Source organism: Falco rusticolus, chromosome 1 (genome assembly GCF_015220075.1).
Source record: "Falco rusticolus isolate bFalRus1 chromosome 1, bFalRus1.pri, whole genome shotgun sequence".
NCBI lineage: Eukaryota > Metazoa > Chordata > Aves > Falconiformes > Falconidae > Falco > Falco rusticolus.
In genome coordinates this window covers 12,150,637-12,166,725 of record NC_051187.1, presented here as the reverse complement: position 1 = coordinate 12,166,725, position 16,089 = coordinate 12,150,637, and the positions used below count along the sequence as shown (strand labels likewise).

The 16,089-nt window shown below is 37.8% G+C and overlaps 1 protein-coding gene across 2 annotated transcripts in view; it reads left to right on the top strand.

The window, feature by feature from the left end:
* The window catches only part of TBCD (tubulin folding cofactor D), a 129,570-nt gene that overhangs the window by 41,642 nt on the left and 71,839 nt on the right, over positions 1 to 16,089 (top strand). For both annotated transcript variants that reach the window (XM_037409815.1, XM_037409824.1), the window contains exon 15: positions 12,114 to 12,270. In XM_037409815.1, the coding sequence (XP_037265712.1) occupies positions 12,114 to 12,270 (157 nt within the window). The remainder of the gene's footprint in view (positions 1 to 12,113; positions 12,271 to 16,089) is intronic.

Here is a 16,089-nt window from a genome sequence, read left to right as displayed (position 1 = left end):
TTTTGTTCAAAACTGTTCAACTTGCCTGGGTGAACATGATAACCCTCTTGTTTCACCCACTGTTCTATAGATAAGGCAGTTGCAGTTTATTGAAACTTTTAAATACAGAAGTATGATGAATTTTATACTTGGCAAAAGTATGGTCTTTTGAATGAAAGTTGTTAAGGAAATTGTCACTACAAAACCTGTTCAGGCAGTGGGTAAAAGTGGTTTCAAAATCAGTCTCTAAAGCAATGTCTTAAAAATAATTCTAAAGGTGTGGCCTTTATCTTGATGGAATGACTTACGGACATCTGCTTTCCTATCTAGGTGCACAGATCACCATCCTTCCCCTTGCTATGCCAATGTAGTTTTCTGGAAATTGTTTTCCTGAATATAAGCAATCACTAAATTTAAGGTAGAAAGGTGGCTCTTGGGTTTTTTTTAATTATTTTTTTATTACTATGTTCCTACAATGCAGTTTAGCAGTGTAAAAAGATGTCATATTACTGTCCAGTTGTTTGTAAATCCTTTGGCTTTAGATGGAGTAACAAGAGTGTTTGTAGTTCATCATTCTTCCATTTAGTTGTTTTGAAGAAAAGTAGTATATCAGAAAATAATGCCTTCAGAAAAAGATCTTGTAATGTCTGCATTCAGAAGCATCTCTGAAAAGATCTAAGGAGTAAAGTCCTTTGCTTTTTCAACAGAAGATGTTTCTCAGCAGTTCTCACTCGGTAGCGAATAGCCTTTCTTTTAGGTCAGTAAGTTTGCGTGCCATATCAATCTACGTAACTGTCCTCATTTTTCTTCTGCAAATGTGGGTCATTTTATGTTGTCTGAAGGAAGGTACCATCAGGTTTCTTTTTTTGCATGTGGTGGTGTGAAGGTAAGTTTCCTTGAATAGTCAGATCAGTTTTTTTGTTTTGAAAGAAAATTCCAATTTCTATCATCTAGAGGAAGTTCCTTTAATATAGGTGACTGAGCTGGAGTAAGAGGCAGTCAATATTTGAACTTTAATTTTATTTCCTACCCCCTTCTCCCTGGTCTGGTATGTGGAAGGGGACACATGATGTCCAGTTGGTGCCTCGACCCGAGGGAAGTAATGTTTTAAATCTTACCTACTTCCTGGAATTTGCTAATACTAGTCAGGTCACCTGAAATCAGCTGTGAACAAAGTAGAACTGGAAAAAAAAGAACAGCTAATGTAAATGCTCCTTTCTTGGTGCTTGGATGGTATTAAAAATTCAAATCTGGGAGAGAAGATTGATTGGCGGACCCCAGAAAAGGAACATGAGAGCTTCTGTTTGTGTATACTTCTGGAAGTAATAAGTCTTTATTGCAGTGGTGTTTCATCACTCATTTTTGTTAACTCATGATACTTGCATTCTGAGTGTTAGATACACTGAACCCAGTCACCTGTTGGTAGCACCCTTTTCCGTTTACCTGAGCACAAGTCAGAATTAATTAAGAGCACCAGAACTGACGTAGTAAAATTTGGATTTATTGATACTTTTATCCCAGGTTGCTTTCTTTAAAACGGGATGGTTTTCGTATCTCTGGAGAGCTGAAGCATTAGTTTTATATCTTCTTTGGTGTAGAATATGCTGCTTTGTTCCAAGTTCTATTTAACATTCAGTATCAGATAAGTGTTGTTTAGCTGGAGTTGAATTTCATAGGTTTACTTACCATAGCATAAAACTGCTGTTCTATAAATGTTACAAACTTCCTTCTTTGTGTTTTTATATGAAGTTTTTGGCTCAGCTTTAGCACTGAACAGAAAACAAACTGTCACTAGCAGAAACCGTATATACAGACGGGATGAACATAACCTATTCTTGATACACTTCTTACCTAATTTTTATTTTCCTCTTGCAGTTCAAAATTCCATTCCCCAGGTGTATGAAAGGGTGCCAAGTGTTGCTCTGGTCAGTTACCAACACCTCCATTAATCAGACAACTCCTAACTGTCTGCTCCAACACAAAGAATGGCCTTGGTGGCTGGGTAGTTCTGTTTTGACTTCACCTCCTATCAGTCAGGACTCTTGATGCCAGCTTTTAGGGGGCGTCCACTGGTTGTCAGTCATCAGTAATGTTTCCGTATCTTTAGAGATGCCTTAATGTGTGAACTAGTTACTTATTCCAAGAAAAAGAATGGTTGTAGGTAAATGTGAATAATCTCATGTAGCTGATCACTGATAGACGTGGAGCTGGTGAAGCTTCGCTTGCCGTAGAAAGGGAACATCTCAAGAGCTGCGTGACAGACAATAATCACTTTTATCTTTGCCATCTTAGTTATGTATCTAGATGTGTGGCTTTGAGCTAAATGTTCAAGCAAGTCCTTTTGTCTTTCTTTGATCATTTGAATTGAAGTTATTGACAGGTTTTGCTATCTGTATTAGCATGTTTGGACTAGGTTGTTCTATACCATTCCCAGAAGGGGGCAAATGTATTTCAATATAATTGCTGTAACTCATGCTGTGCCCCAAAACCTTACATGATTCTTGTACAGTATTCTCATAATTATTTTCTTCTATCCCATATGAATAGTTATTAGTCTTAATGCTTTTGGAATAACACCTTTGAAATGTGCCTTTGTTTTTCATAACGATTCCAGTCCCTGACTTTGGAGATATGTCTGGGCAGATTACCTTGCTGATGTTTGTCAGCCACTTGTTCATGATTACTAGAGCAAATTATTTGTATGGGAAAAGAATAAAAGCTTAGTAGTTAATAGCAACTGCAGATCATATTTTTAGATATTTATTGTGGCCTGCACTGTTAGTGTTTGGCCTGGAATGAGGATGATCTTCCTTCTGGTTCCCATCCTAACCCTTGGCCAGTGAAACGTCTTGGGGGAAGTAGGTAACATCAGAAACTGAGACTGTAGGCAAGACCATGAACTGTTTATAAGAAGAGATTTTTAATAATAATTATTTTCACTGCTAGTCATTCTAACAGAGTTGTAAAATGTACCTTTCTTCTGTTTCTACTTGATGCTCTGATTATATTTCCTTTTTAAAATCTATTATTTTAAAAGTGATTTTCATGCAGAATGTTTTTCTTTTCTGCTTTGAATGCAAGACTTATGCCAGAGATTGAGACAGTTCTCTCACTTGGATGAAGTTTTTCTCATAGGATCTGGTAGTAGGACCTGACTTGTACCATGTGCAGTTCTAGTACACGTGAAGTCAGTCCCGCACATTTTTCTTTGAGGCGTAACTGGCGTTGTGCGGCTGCGGTGCCGCTCTCACAAAGCGAGCAGTGAGGCATCTAATGAATACTCCTAGGCGCAAAATATTTTTAGCTTTGAGTAATTCTTTGAAACGTGCCAAATTTTATAAAGATTTTATATCATTACTATATATTTTCTACTATATAATACATTTTAAAAATGTAGAGTATAAACTAGCAAGTGATAGCTGATGTTTTATTTTATTCCATTGAAAAAATACTAATGCTGCGGGTCTTGAATTGTAGTTTGTCTGTTATGTTTTTGAATTTGAAGTTTCATGTTACCATTTAGCTGTAAAATTTCAGTTGTTTTTAGAATGGATCATACAACTAAATTTGCATGTTGGTAAAACATCTTTCCCTCCACAAAATGGCCAGAAGTAAATAAGAATCAAATCTTATGATCTGATGATGTATTTCTGTGAATTTCTACATCTGAAATTACAGCACTCCTAAACGAAACATTTCTTACTGTACAGCATATGTTAGGGCCAAAAACTTATATTTTGGTGTGGTTTCAGTATGATTTCACATCTTTTGTTTTGCGCTCTGTTTGTGGTTTGGTAGGCTTCAGGATTATATATAGGGTTTTTTATTTATTTGGGTGGGGATAAATACTGCACAAACAAGAGAATCCTAGTTTACTTGAATTTCTGGTTTGCTTGTGAAAGGACATTATTAAAATTTCTCTTGATGACAGCATAGTATAAACTTTCTAGCTAATAAAGTGTGTCATATATAGGAACATGAAACTTCCTAGGTGTTCTTAATATGTCGGTGGTGAGATTGAAAGTGTTCAGCTGTTGAAGTCTCTCAGCAGCTCGCTGGCCACTGAATAGTTGCAGCTGTGTCTGCTAGATGGGTAGGACCCTAAACTTTCTCTACTTAAAGCCAGAGAAAGTCTCTTAAATGAAATTAGTGGTACAAGTAGTAGTGTTTCACAGTCAAAGATAACTTGCTTTTCTCTCTTTTTGTGTGTGTGTGTGTTTGCGCATTATGTGATCCTATTTTTACTATAAACCCAGATATGTTTAAAGTAAGGTTGGAAACATTTGCATCTCTGCCGACTAAGAAAAGAAAGCCAGAGAAAAGACTGGAAGAACTGTGTGGTTATGTTTGCAATGAATTGGTGCTTATTTTGGGAGGATTCCAGCCAGAAAGATGTCATTTTCGATCTGCCTACTGTCTTATATACCCTAACCATTCACAGTGAATAGACTGAAACAATCCAACAATCCCTCTCTCCTTTTTTAACTGTGGCAACAATGAAAACAACGTTTAAACAGAAGACGATAATGCCGATGAGATACACAGATAACAGCTCATTTGGAAGTCTGATACTGGTGGGTCAATGCAAGTGATCCAAATCTTGAATTTTATTTTTTTTAATCTCAGAATAAATGGAAGGGTTGAAATGGAGTGGAAAAAAACCCACCAAAACTCGTGAAGAATCAGGCTTTATTGGTTCTGTTTATAAATTGCTTTCAGAATAAAAGGAGAAACAAAAAAGTGCAAGAAGAAAGTATGGAACATTGAAATCCCTAGTTAAGTGCTGTTAGTGAGGGGGCTGAGATAGATTTGAGAGGGGACCTTGCAGGTTATGATGCCTTGGGATTCAATGACAAAATCATATGTTTTTTACTTTTTCAAAGAGGTCAAACACAATGCTACCAGTATTCAAAAAGACCCTGACTTAGGGAAGTATTTTGTGTATTATTTCTGAATGGTAAGCATATTGTTTAAATACAAGACACTGGTTCTTTCAGTTGACATTTTTTCTCTGTTTTAAAAATGTCCTATTGTCAAGTATATTTTTTGTGAAAAGTTTGTATGAAATTAAGTCTTTCCTGCTGTCAGGTTTCAAGTAGATGTAGCCAATCTCAATAGCAGATGCTGCAGCTTTGTAGGAATGTCTGTGTATGCATGACTTCTGTGTCTGCAATTTTAAAATTCCCTTGGCTTCTGTTGCAAATATCTTATTAATTTTGTTAGAGTCGATCTGTGCTGTGTGGTAGTACGGGATTGTCTGTGTTCCTGGTACAGAGAATGCTTGCATATTTGCTAGTACTGATAAGAGGTTGGATTCCTGTGTATTTTATCTGAGAGTACAGAGAATGGTGCTTACTGATATTTATATATAGCTTGATAGCCTTAACACAAAGTCTGAAAAGTTCTACGCACAGTGAAAAAAGGAGCATTTTTGCTCGTCCAATTTCACTGTGCTGTTTATTAAAAGAAAAAGAAAACCTAACAAAAAGTAAAAACGATAATGCTTTCAAGTATGTTGTAGAAAGATATTTAACTTTATATTTAAATAGTCTTGTAGAAATCTATTATTTAACCTCTTGAAGTTGTTTATATATACTCTGTTTTTAAGGATTGCTTACTGTGTTTTCATATTCTAGAATAAGTTGTTTATACTGATTTGCAGCTGCCAGGGGTTTTGGAGGAGGACGCATCAGGAAGCCAGGCTTCTGAAATGCGTTAGTCTATTTGGTAGCGGTAGTTAATTGTGAGGCTTTTGGCGAGATTCCAGGTACTTTTCATCATAGATACAGGAAGAAATGAAAAAAAGATCTACCTGTCTTTGGTGGACTCTTAGAAAATAGAGAACACCCAAACCTGAAAGGCTGGTTACAGAGGAATTCCTTTTCTCTAACCCCCAGGTGAACTTTAAAAATGATGGTCGGTCTTGAAAATAGTGTTTTAAAAAGTTATAATGCATATGTCACCGCAATAGTTTTCAAATTAGCAAGGAAGCATTAAAAATAGTGCAGATTTTTTTTTCACTAGCCAACAGGTATGAGCAAGAATAAATGCCATAGCTGAAGCTGTAGCAGGAAATGTCCCTCCTCCAGTGCAACTGGGAAACGGTATAAATGCTAAGCAGGGAATAAATGACAATGAATTGCTTCTAGCTTTTTCACTGTAGGGTTTATATCAGTATTGCACAACTTTAGCCTAAAGGTTGGGGTTTCTTCGGTGATTTTTCTTTTCTGACTTGCACTGTTACAAGTTTACAGAATTTTTATACTCCTTCAGAGTGATTCGTTTGCTTAGTAGGATTCCCTCATAAGCCTGTTCCTTCATGTCCTTAAACTGCAGTTTGCTCCTGTTGAAGTTAAAGGAAGAGCTCTGTTAGCCGTAAACCTGTATGAAGGTCTCTAGTATGGCCTTGGGCGTGAGTGGGTAGATGAATCCCCAAAATACTCAGCGGTGTGTGTTTCGGAGAAGGTAGATCAATGCTGTGTGAGGTCAGCGGCAGGTCTTTCGGTGTAGCCAGGTAGGGGTGCTTAAAGATTTTGAGTTTTTACGGCTGAATTACATAATGATACTGAGATAGATCTGGATTTTGGCTAGTCTGTCTGCTTCCTCGTTGGCCCCCTGCTACGCTCCAAAGCTCACACTGATTTCGGTATTGTTGCACTTCTGCAAACCTGCCGTTAGTTTATTGAAGCAGGTACCTGGGAAATGAGAGCCGGTGTGTATTTCTTGTAAATACTGGATTTAAGTAATGCGACTGGTATCAAACAGTAAGTCTCTCGCGGAGCTGCAGTTAGAATGTAGTTCTTTAGGGCAGCATCCAGCTTAACCCACAATCCCTTCTCTCTGCCTGAAAGCCACCCTTTGCATTACATACTCTCCTCCCTCAGCAGCGAGGCAGACAGCAATCTCCTTCGCTGCCCAGCTGTGATTCATCGCCAGAGCAGGTCTTTCCTGTGTCTGACTGAGATAGGTCCATGGAAAAAGCTACCACGTGATCATATAATTAAAGACTTTCTTAATTCATTACGTAGTGAGAGACTGAGCTGAGATTGCAACCAGACAGACACAGCCCTTCATAGTCATGGGTTAGAAAATGCTTATTTGGTTTGTGGATAAGCATATATATAGCCTTACATACGTGGGTCAGTGTTAAGAATTGTGAGAAAGTTATGGCAACCTAAGAGACTTCACCTGTCCCATTCTCCCGTACCTCCTGAGCGTGCATGACCTGTGGTACTGTCCCTTCCCTGGCAAACTCCTACCGAGGTCAGACCCGGCTGCAGGGCGGCGAGAGGCGAGGCTGCCGGCTGGCAGGTTTTAGGCACTTGCCCCACAGGATGCAATGTCAGAGCATTTCACAGAAACATTGAGAATTTTTTGACAGACACAGCGGCCACATGCATTTTCTTATCCTCGCTGGAGAATTTATCCTCTGGAGGAAATAGTCCTTTAGGAGTAAATTCTAAAGTAGACAGCTTGTATAGAAAATGAGAACAAATCATAAATGTTTGGCAGAACTTTAAACAAATACTTACTTCTGATAATAGGCCTAACCTGAAATTATCTATGTTTGCATCTGTGTTGATATATTAAATATAACAGCCCTAATGAAGTTACGATTAGGACCTGCCTCTTTTTCTAAAAGAGGTTAGTGCGCCATGTCAGAGAATGTGGTCTGAAATCTGACATTCTTTACACTGAGAAGCCCGGAGTTCTTTTTTTAGCATATGAATGATAGTGATGGGTATGCTGTTTAAAACACAGGAAGCTGACATGCTGCAGATATGGCAGTTTACACTTTTTTTTTTAATGCCTGAGGCTTGCAAAAAAGATGAACCTACGGAAGGACACTTCTGTGATGAGTTTCGTTGAAGAAAAATCTGAAGAATAAAATTACTATTCTTTGTATTGGTACTTATAACTGTGTTTAAGCTTCACAATTCATTAATTGCAGTGTTTGTAGTTGCTCTTACAGTGACATTGTGTATAACATTTCCTTCAGTAATAGCAGATATCCATTTTTTTGTAGTATTTTTTCTTACATTTTGTAATTCTAAAATAGAATGTTTTGCAATATTATTACTTAGGAATTGAGAAGGCTTCCCTGCATAAACAGTCCATATAAAAGTGTAATGCTTATCGAAGAGGCAAGATTAGTTTAATCTGTTTTAAGAGTGGCATATTTTAGTTTAAAATTAATTTAGGCAATTCGTAATGAACTTGAGATCCAGTGAAAATTTGTTTTAAATGAAATAGGGTTGACGTGAAATTTTGCAATTTTCTTGTGGAGACAAGACCTGAGGCTAAGGAATGGGGTTTTGTTGTTTGTTCGTTTGTTTAATTGCTGTATTTGTATGTTTTATATGGTAAACATGGCAATAAATAAATAAATAAATACATCTGACATTAAAGTGACATAGGGCTCCCAATGGCATGTGTTACAGTCTAGGTTTGTGCAAAGTATTGTTTTTGAAGGCACTTTTAAAAAGGAATGGTACGAGGCATTTTTATTTACATATGTGTGACCTTACAGTATACAATGTCTTCCATAAGTCTTCTTACCTAGTTGTTTACTGTCTGTCACCTGCATCTGAAAGTTGCTAAGCATCGGACTTTAAAAAGCAAAATATCTGTGCAACCTGTCTCCAGTATGAGAAAAAAAATTCTGCTGTTTGTAATGCTTTGAAGCCAGAAGTCGTTTCTGTATTTTCACAAGGCTTGAGCAAAGAGCTGTGTTGCAACCTGCAGTTATGTTGTTAGGTAAGGCAGGGTGGGGTGTAACAGGTGCTTATTAATACCTCTAGGCTACAGGTAAAGGTGATTGTATTTTCTTGAGCGTTCACAGACCTAAACAGGTGGATATTGTTTTAATAATTAGCTTGAGAGTGGACACTATTTATCCTCTGTTTTTAATGGCAGACTTCAAATGTAGATCTATGAAAGAAATGGTAACTGTTAAAGTTAAGTAACATTTCAAGTCTTGTTGTATCTCCCAGCCTCCTACTTTTAAATAAAAAAGGCATGTGCGTAATTTAAAAAATAATTTGTCTCCGCTCTTAAAAACTAAAATAAGCTTCTTCTGGAAGTTTGGCATTGTTTTCTAAAGCTTATTGTATTTATTTTGGGTTTGGTTTTGTTCTTTTTATAAATTGATTTTAGGTATGAATTGGACATGGTTTTAAATATGAAAAATTGAAACAATACAGAACAACACAGTACAACGTTGTGACCATACTGAATATCTTGGAGATGATTATAATGGTGAATTGCAATTGCATAACAGATACAAAATGCAGGAGCTGACTACAAAGCTTTTGAACTTCATTGCTGCTTTGTATATCAGACGCTTTAGAAGAGCATGAACGTGACCAGTTTAAATCAGAGAAAAATGTTAAATAAAATTTAACACAGCATTTTGTGTTTAGACTGGAGACAAAATGTGTACATGAAATAACGTGAACGCAGAGTCTGTCCAGCTGTGGATCAGGAAGGCCCTTTCTAAGATATTTCAGTTACAGTGGACTGAACACTACAGATGGTTTTGCTGGTACTGCTCCTTCATGACTCCTTGCAGCCAGGCTCTGCTGACACTGCAGGAAGCCAGAGCAGAAAAACCCCTGCACTGTGTTTGAAGAGCTCTGGGGTAAAGAGTGAGGTGAAATTGGGAATTTTTGGTAATGTTTCTCCTGGATTTTTATGACTTAAATACTAACAGGGAATGTAATTCTGGACCCACTTTTTCAAACACACAAACATTGGTAAGGAGCAGTTGTTATGTAGGATTTCCCATGGTCCACAGTTCACCAATAAATATTTGACCAGTGGTATCACAAAAACTTTTAACAGATGACCACTGGATCAGCTTTTCCCTTGTTGTTGTTGTCATCATCATCGTTGTATTTATATTTACTTAGCCCTCACTGCTGCAAACATCACCTTGTTTTCCCTGTTTGTCCCACCTTGTAAATGTCCACTTGTGTATCCTTCCTTTTCATTATCCCGCTCTGCTCTCCAGACTTTGCACGGCTGCTGTTCCTGTTGCAGCAGCAATGCTTTCACTCCCAGACACAGGAGCAGGACATCAAAGAGGTGTGAGTCCAAAGGAAGCTTGAGCTGCTTGGAGTACTGGTGCTGGTCCTGGCATTTTCTCAGTGTCAGGGGTTACAGACCCCTGGCAGCATCACCTGTTTTGGAATGACCCTCATAAGCCAGGTGCCATTTGGTATTATCCCTACCATTTGGGACATTAATGCCCTGAATTGAAAAAAGATGGGTTTTTTTCTTTCATGCGGATGATACAAATGTGAGGAGCTGCTTGTGGGTTCTTCCACATCCCCCGCAGTGCACAGAGATGGGAGTGTGCTCACAGCTGCCTAAAGCAGCCGGGGTAATCACCCTGTGCTGAAGGAAATTTGTAGCAGCTTTGCAAAATTGCCTTTGGCATCTGTTTTGGTGTTCCTGTAGAACCGGCAAATTCCAATTTTTTTTTTTTTTTTTCATCAGTTGATGCAGCATTTTTCAAAACAAGCTAGTCAACATTTTTAACGATTTTTATTGCAGTTTCTTTTGGAACTGGGAAGTGCCAGGATACCCATCCATCTTTGCTGTTTCTTTGTTCCTGAATAGGAATTGCTGCTTTTCCCATGTAGTTCCCAAGTAGGTTAAAATGAATTACCTTCTCCAGTTGTGATGCATATATTTTTGTTTAAAGTAGCAGGCTTACAGCGATGAACTGTACATTGAAGTTTAATTATTTTGTGATTATATCCACTCAAGTATATCCAGACACAGTTTGTTGATGAAGTACAGTTCAGTGATCCCATTTCTTGTTCCATGGGATCACCTTTTGACAAGTATTTTCTAAGGAAAAAAGATGCATTTGATAAATTTGGTACAAGAAAGAAATTTGATAAATTATTTCTTATTTTTCTAGAGGCTGTTGTTTCTACAGATGTTATTCATTTATTAAAGTCATGCCATTGAGAGATAGATGTATTCAAATTAGCTATCTGGATTTGCAGATACCAAAAGAAAGCCCTCCGGGGAGCCTTGCATACATACAGTATTTCTTAAACTGTGGCAGTATATTCCTAGAACTGTGTAAGGGAGTTCTTCAAGTTTCTGGAAGCTGTCTTATCTGTAGGAAAACATTCACATCTGCAGTTTTGATGAGGATACAAGCATGGAAGTGAAATTCTTTATCTACTTGTTTCCCAAGCTTATTTTTGTAACTTGCTTATGATCAGTACCTCCATTATAAGGCCTTAGTGATAAGATTCTGGGATCTTAATTTTTCTTTACTTCTGTTTTACTACTGTTTTCTCGGTTTCCCTCAATGTGGTATGAAAGAAAAGGAAAAAAGAAGAAAAAGAAAAAAAAAAAAGAGCTGTATTCTGCTGCTGTCCCGCTGCAGTGGCACCATGTGGTTCCAGTGCTGAGCCTGGGCTTAGGCTCTCTGCAGCTGCCTTGCCTCTGCAGCTCCCTCCATAAAACGTGGCACAGAGATGTGTGTTCTAGTGAGGTCGGTGGCTTTTAGGCCTTTGTTGGCTAAAACATACTCGAACCAAAGTTCCTCTGGTTGTCGGTTACGTCAGGAAACCATGCTTGATAGGTGCATTTCTAAGAGCTGCCTTGGATAAGACGGCTATCGTATCAGTTGGGTTTTGGATCATGGTTTGTTTCATGAATACAGGTAATGCCACTCTTCTCCCAGAATGAAGCTCTGTGTTTTTGAGTATATGTGTTGTTAAAGGCATCCTGACACTGTCAGTCAAGGGTGATTTTCTAGCTTGGCAAGGAGAAACAGAATATTCTAAACACGTATCACTGAGTAATAAAAGGTATCAGTGTTACTTCTTATGTAACCCACTTGCTTTAATCCGCACTGAATTTTGTGTGAATTAAATAAAAAAATAAACTGCTACTGACAAAGAAACAAAATAGTGCATTAAAAAACCCGACACTTTCTAATTGGCTTCAAAATTAGTATGTGTTAAGAGCCATGCTTTCTTTTCTTTCAGAATACACAACTCCACCCTGTGTCTTGTCTCTAATGATAACTGTATTCTCTTACACCTTTTTTATGGGTCACTGTATGATCCTAATTGTTGCTTTTGTATGTTTTTTCAATTTAACAGTTGTCCCTGTCATTCTGAAAGCACTGACGTATGACGAGAAGAGGGGAGCATGCAGCGTGGGCTCCAACGTGAGGGATGCCGCGTGCTACGTGTGCTGGGCCTTTGCTCGTGCTTACGACCCTGCTGAGCTGATACCGTTCATTAACCAGATTTCAAGGTAAGTTGTGGCAATAAGAAACAGCTATTTACAGTTAATTTTTAAATCTATTCAAAGTTAGGAAGGAGACAGAAGTTAATCTAATAGTCTAATTCTGTCTCTTCTACAAGTTAATAATCTAGGACTCTAATGCTCTATCTCTTAGACGTTTAAAATTAGATATTGACCAGAAGTGATACATTCATTTAGGGGAAATACCTTCATGCTTAAGAAGTAGCTGATGTGTCCCATATAACATGAATGAAATTCATCGATCTCTGGATATTGGTCACCAAGGAATGGATATTTTTGTTTCTCTATTGTAATTTTTAAGGAAGTTCATTGATTCGTGCTAACAGATATGCTGAATATCTTAAAGAATTGAATATGGGTGGGATGATGATGACATAAACAATACCATTGTCTTTCCATGTGATTGTTGAAGTCTATAATTTCTTCCTGTTGTATTATGTTTAACTTTTTAGATTGAAATGCATCTAGATATTTGCTTATCAAGTGTGATGAGTTTATTTCCTTCTGTTTATCTGTTGTAAGAAAACCAAAGAGAAATCCAAAGAAATTCACTGTAAGAAGATTCAGAGAAAATAGTGGAGGCTTTGAATGTGTGCGTGTCACCTGTTGTCTGCTTGATCACCGGCTTTGTGGTTAGCTCAGTGGAACAGATTCAGGAAATTTAAGAAGATACGGAACCTTAGCACAGTAGAGGTAGAAATACCAAACCACTTTAAAATTGGGGAGTTGCTTTATGGAGTCATAAAGAGCTGGAAATACTAGAAGAAGAGAAAATTTATGGAAGAAATTACTTCTTACCTTTTCAGGTGAACACTTGTTTCTATTGATCCAGGTGTTCTGGTACTTTGTCAGATGGGTATTGTGCAAAGAATACAGCATGTCTTTATTGACCAGCTTACAACTCAAGTTGGATAAGTTGGGTGTAAAAGAATAAATTACACTTTTGCTCTTCTCTAAAAAGCCATTTCGGAGCCTCCTGGTGCTTCCATTCAATTTATAATTTTTGTTTTGAAGTGTTCCAATTCAAAGATTATTTTGAATGAATAATAAGGTCTATAAGGTCTCCCCAGAGCCTTTTCTTCTCCAGGCTGAACAACTGCAGCTCTCTCAGTGTGTCTTCATAAGAGAGGTGCTCCAGCCCCCTGATTGTCTTCATGGCCTCCTCTGGTCTTGTTCCATGAGAGAACATGGGAGAAGTTTTTTTTCTCTTTATACTTTCTGTTTTTATAGAGTACGCCATTCCAGAATGACTGCCGTACTAAACTCTGCTTTGCAGTTGAATGGAAACGCATGCACACACTTCTTTCTCAATCTGTGGTTTCTGTTTAAAAAGTAAAATTTTGGAAAGATTTTCAAATCACAATCTATGACACTGCAATGGTGGACCACAACTTGGTGCAGCCTTTCACTTAATACTGATCATATGTTTGTAGATACAGATTGTTTTTGCCTTTTTCTTTTTTCTTTTATCTCGTGCTTTTCCTTCTGTTTGCTTGTGGGATTCTGTCTTCAGCATTTAGTCTTTTTGTTGGCAGCACACTGGCTGACATTGCAAGGTGTCATTAATGGATGATTTGCACTGCAAACACAAAGAGGTAGCTTCTAACAGTTTCTTGGCAGATTCTTAGTACAACCATTGATAGCAGCAACTCTGGTGTCTTTGTCTGAATTTGACAGGTTTTGATCAGTAGTCATTTAGTGTTATCTTTTTAAAGAGAAAAAACAAATTGGACTGTACAGTGATATGTGGTCCTGGTTCAATTTCTAGGGTCTGCCTTGCTTCCAGATTGCTGACAGAACTATTTCAATTTCATCCCAAAAGTCTGGTTTGGAAACACAGGATTACTTACGTAGCTCAGGTTCCCAAAGAATATCTGACTTTTTCTTTCTTCTTTAAAGCCTTTTTTAAGGTTCTCTGGGACAATCTGTAAGCCTTACATATCCGTATTTATTCCTTGATCCTGGTGCACTGTGGTCTTGCTGGGCTTTGCTGTTCTTTGTCCTTGTATCCTCACTTTCCAGTGCTGCTCCTTTAATGCAGGGTCACACAGCAGTGTCTCTTATCTGTGTGGTACTTGCTCCTGGGGTTTTCTAAGACCTTGATAAAATCTTTCTGTCTAAGAACTTACTGTCAATTTTCTTAAGGCCCAACACTGTTTTTCTTCTTTTTTTTTAAGCTGTCATGTCTTTTCTCCAAAGCAAGCAGGCAAAAAATTCTAAGGCATCTTAGCCTTGTGTCTCTAATAAAGCAGTTTCATGTTGTTTTGATGATGTTTCATCTACAATAGCGTAGATGCTAAAGGAGGCGATTCTGGAATCATCAAGCTGTGCTGGAACGTGGTGCCATCCACTGTTTCTGGATGGCTTTCGTAACGAGAGTGCAGTGCTTCAGAGTAGACCTGCTTTAGTTAAGCATGCTAGAAATAATGCTAATTGCCATAGTAAGTTATTAAAGAAATGTTTTATTTTGAAGGGCCGTATTTAATGCCCTCCTAGCTGAGTTCGTGGTAACTTATATATGCTATGAAATTCTTAAGATAAATGTACATAAAGACGTATTTGCACAGTGAAATAATCATGTGGTTACATCTTGGGTTGTATTGCTATTTTTAATCTAACCAGCACAGGTAATGGCAGCAATGAAGACACAGTGACACCGATGAGCAGAATGTTAACAAATGTTTCTAGCAGGCTGTTGTCAGCTGTGCAGAATTATTTACTGCTGTCTTTAAACTCACAGGAATACATCTGTATTCTCACTGTGAGCAAATCGGGCAAATCTTCAGGATGAGTAGAGCCATACCAATACTAAAGTCTGGCTCAAAACTGGTGGTTTGTTTTTTTTTTTTGGTAGATTTGTTCAGCAGCCTTATTGAAAGTAAATCGTCTGCTTCCATACTCTGACTTAGTTGAAAAACTTTAAGGTTTCTTTTAAGGTCTGGCAAGTTTGTTCCTTGTGAAACTTAGAAAAGCCAAAGTGTGAGGCTGTAAACCTTCTATTTATCAGAATTCTGATCTGTTTGTCAGAATTCTTTTTCTGCTCATGATGCTTTGAGCAATATATTTCTTTTACTCCTTTACCCTGCCATGGTGCAAACAATGCTGTTCTCCATACATTAGATGCAATCTCACCATTTTGATTTTTCATGGTTTGTGGTATTTTGTTTTACTGTCACAAAGCTGTTAGTGGGAACTTGCGGAAAGGTACGAAGGAGGTTATGTTTCTGAAGAAGCTGCTGTCTTTTTGTCTGAACAGTCTTCAGACTGTCCTAGAAACAAATAGCTTTTGTTCTCTTTAGGAAAATCTCCAGTGAAAATAATTGTTATCTTCTGCCTGTGGTAGTAATACCAGTGAACACTGTGGCTATGCCAGTGACAACAGCTTCACGTCGTTTGGAATAAGTTGGTGGAGACAAGCACAGCCAGGGGGAAGCTGAAAATTGCTTGTGATCGGTTGTAAGGTGTTGTGGCTGGTATATACTTAGTTTTCTAACAGAGCTGCACAATATCTTAGCAAGTATTAATGCTATATTAAGGCTTTACTTAAAAATCTTGGTAGTTATGTTGGCGATACGTTTCCTAAATCAGCTCTTGAAGGTAGAATTGCCGCTCCAAAGAGAAATGGTGAAAAAGAATATTCAAATAAAGTATGACACACAGTTTCACCTATTGTGTCAGCAAGCCGATAATTACATACAGCTTTTTTTTAAATCTAGCCTTAGGTGTGTCACTGTTTTACTTAAAGAAGAGTCATACTTCTAGCCACAAGCAAATTGTTGCTACCCTTAAAAAACGCAGAACTCAGCA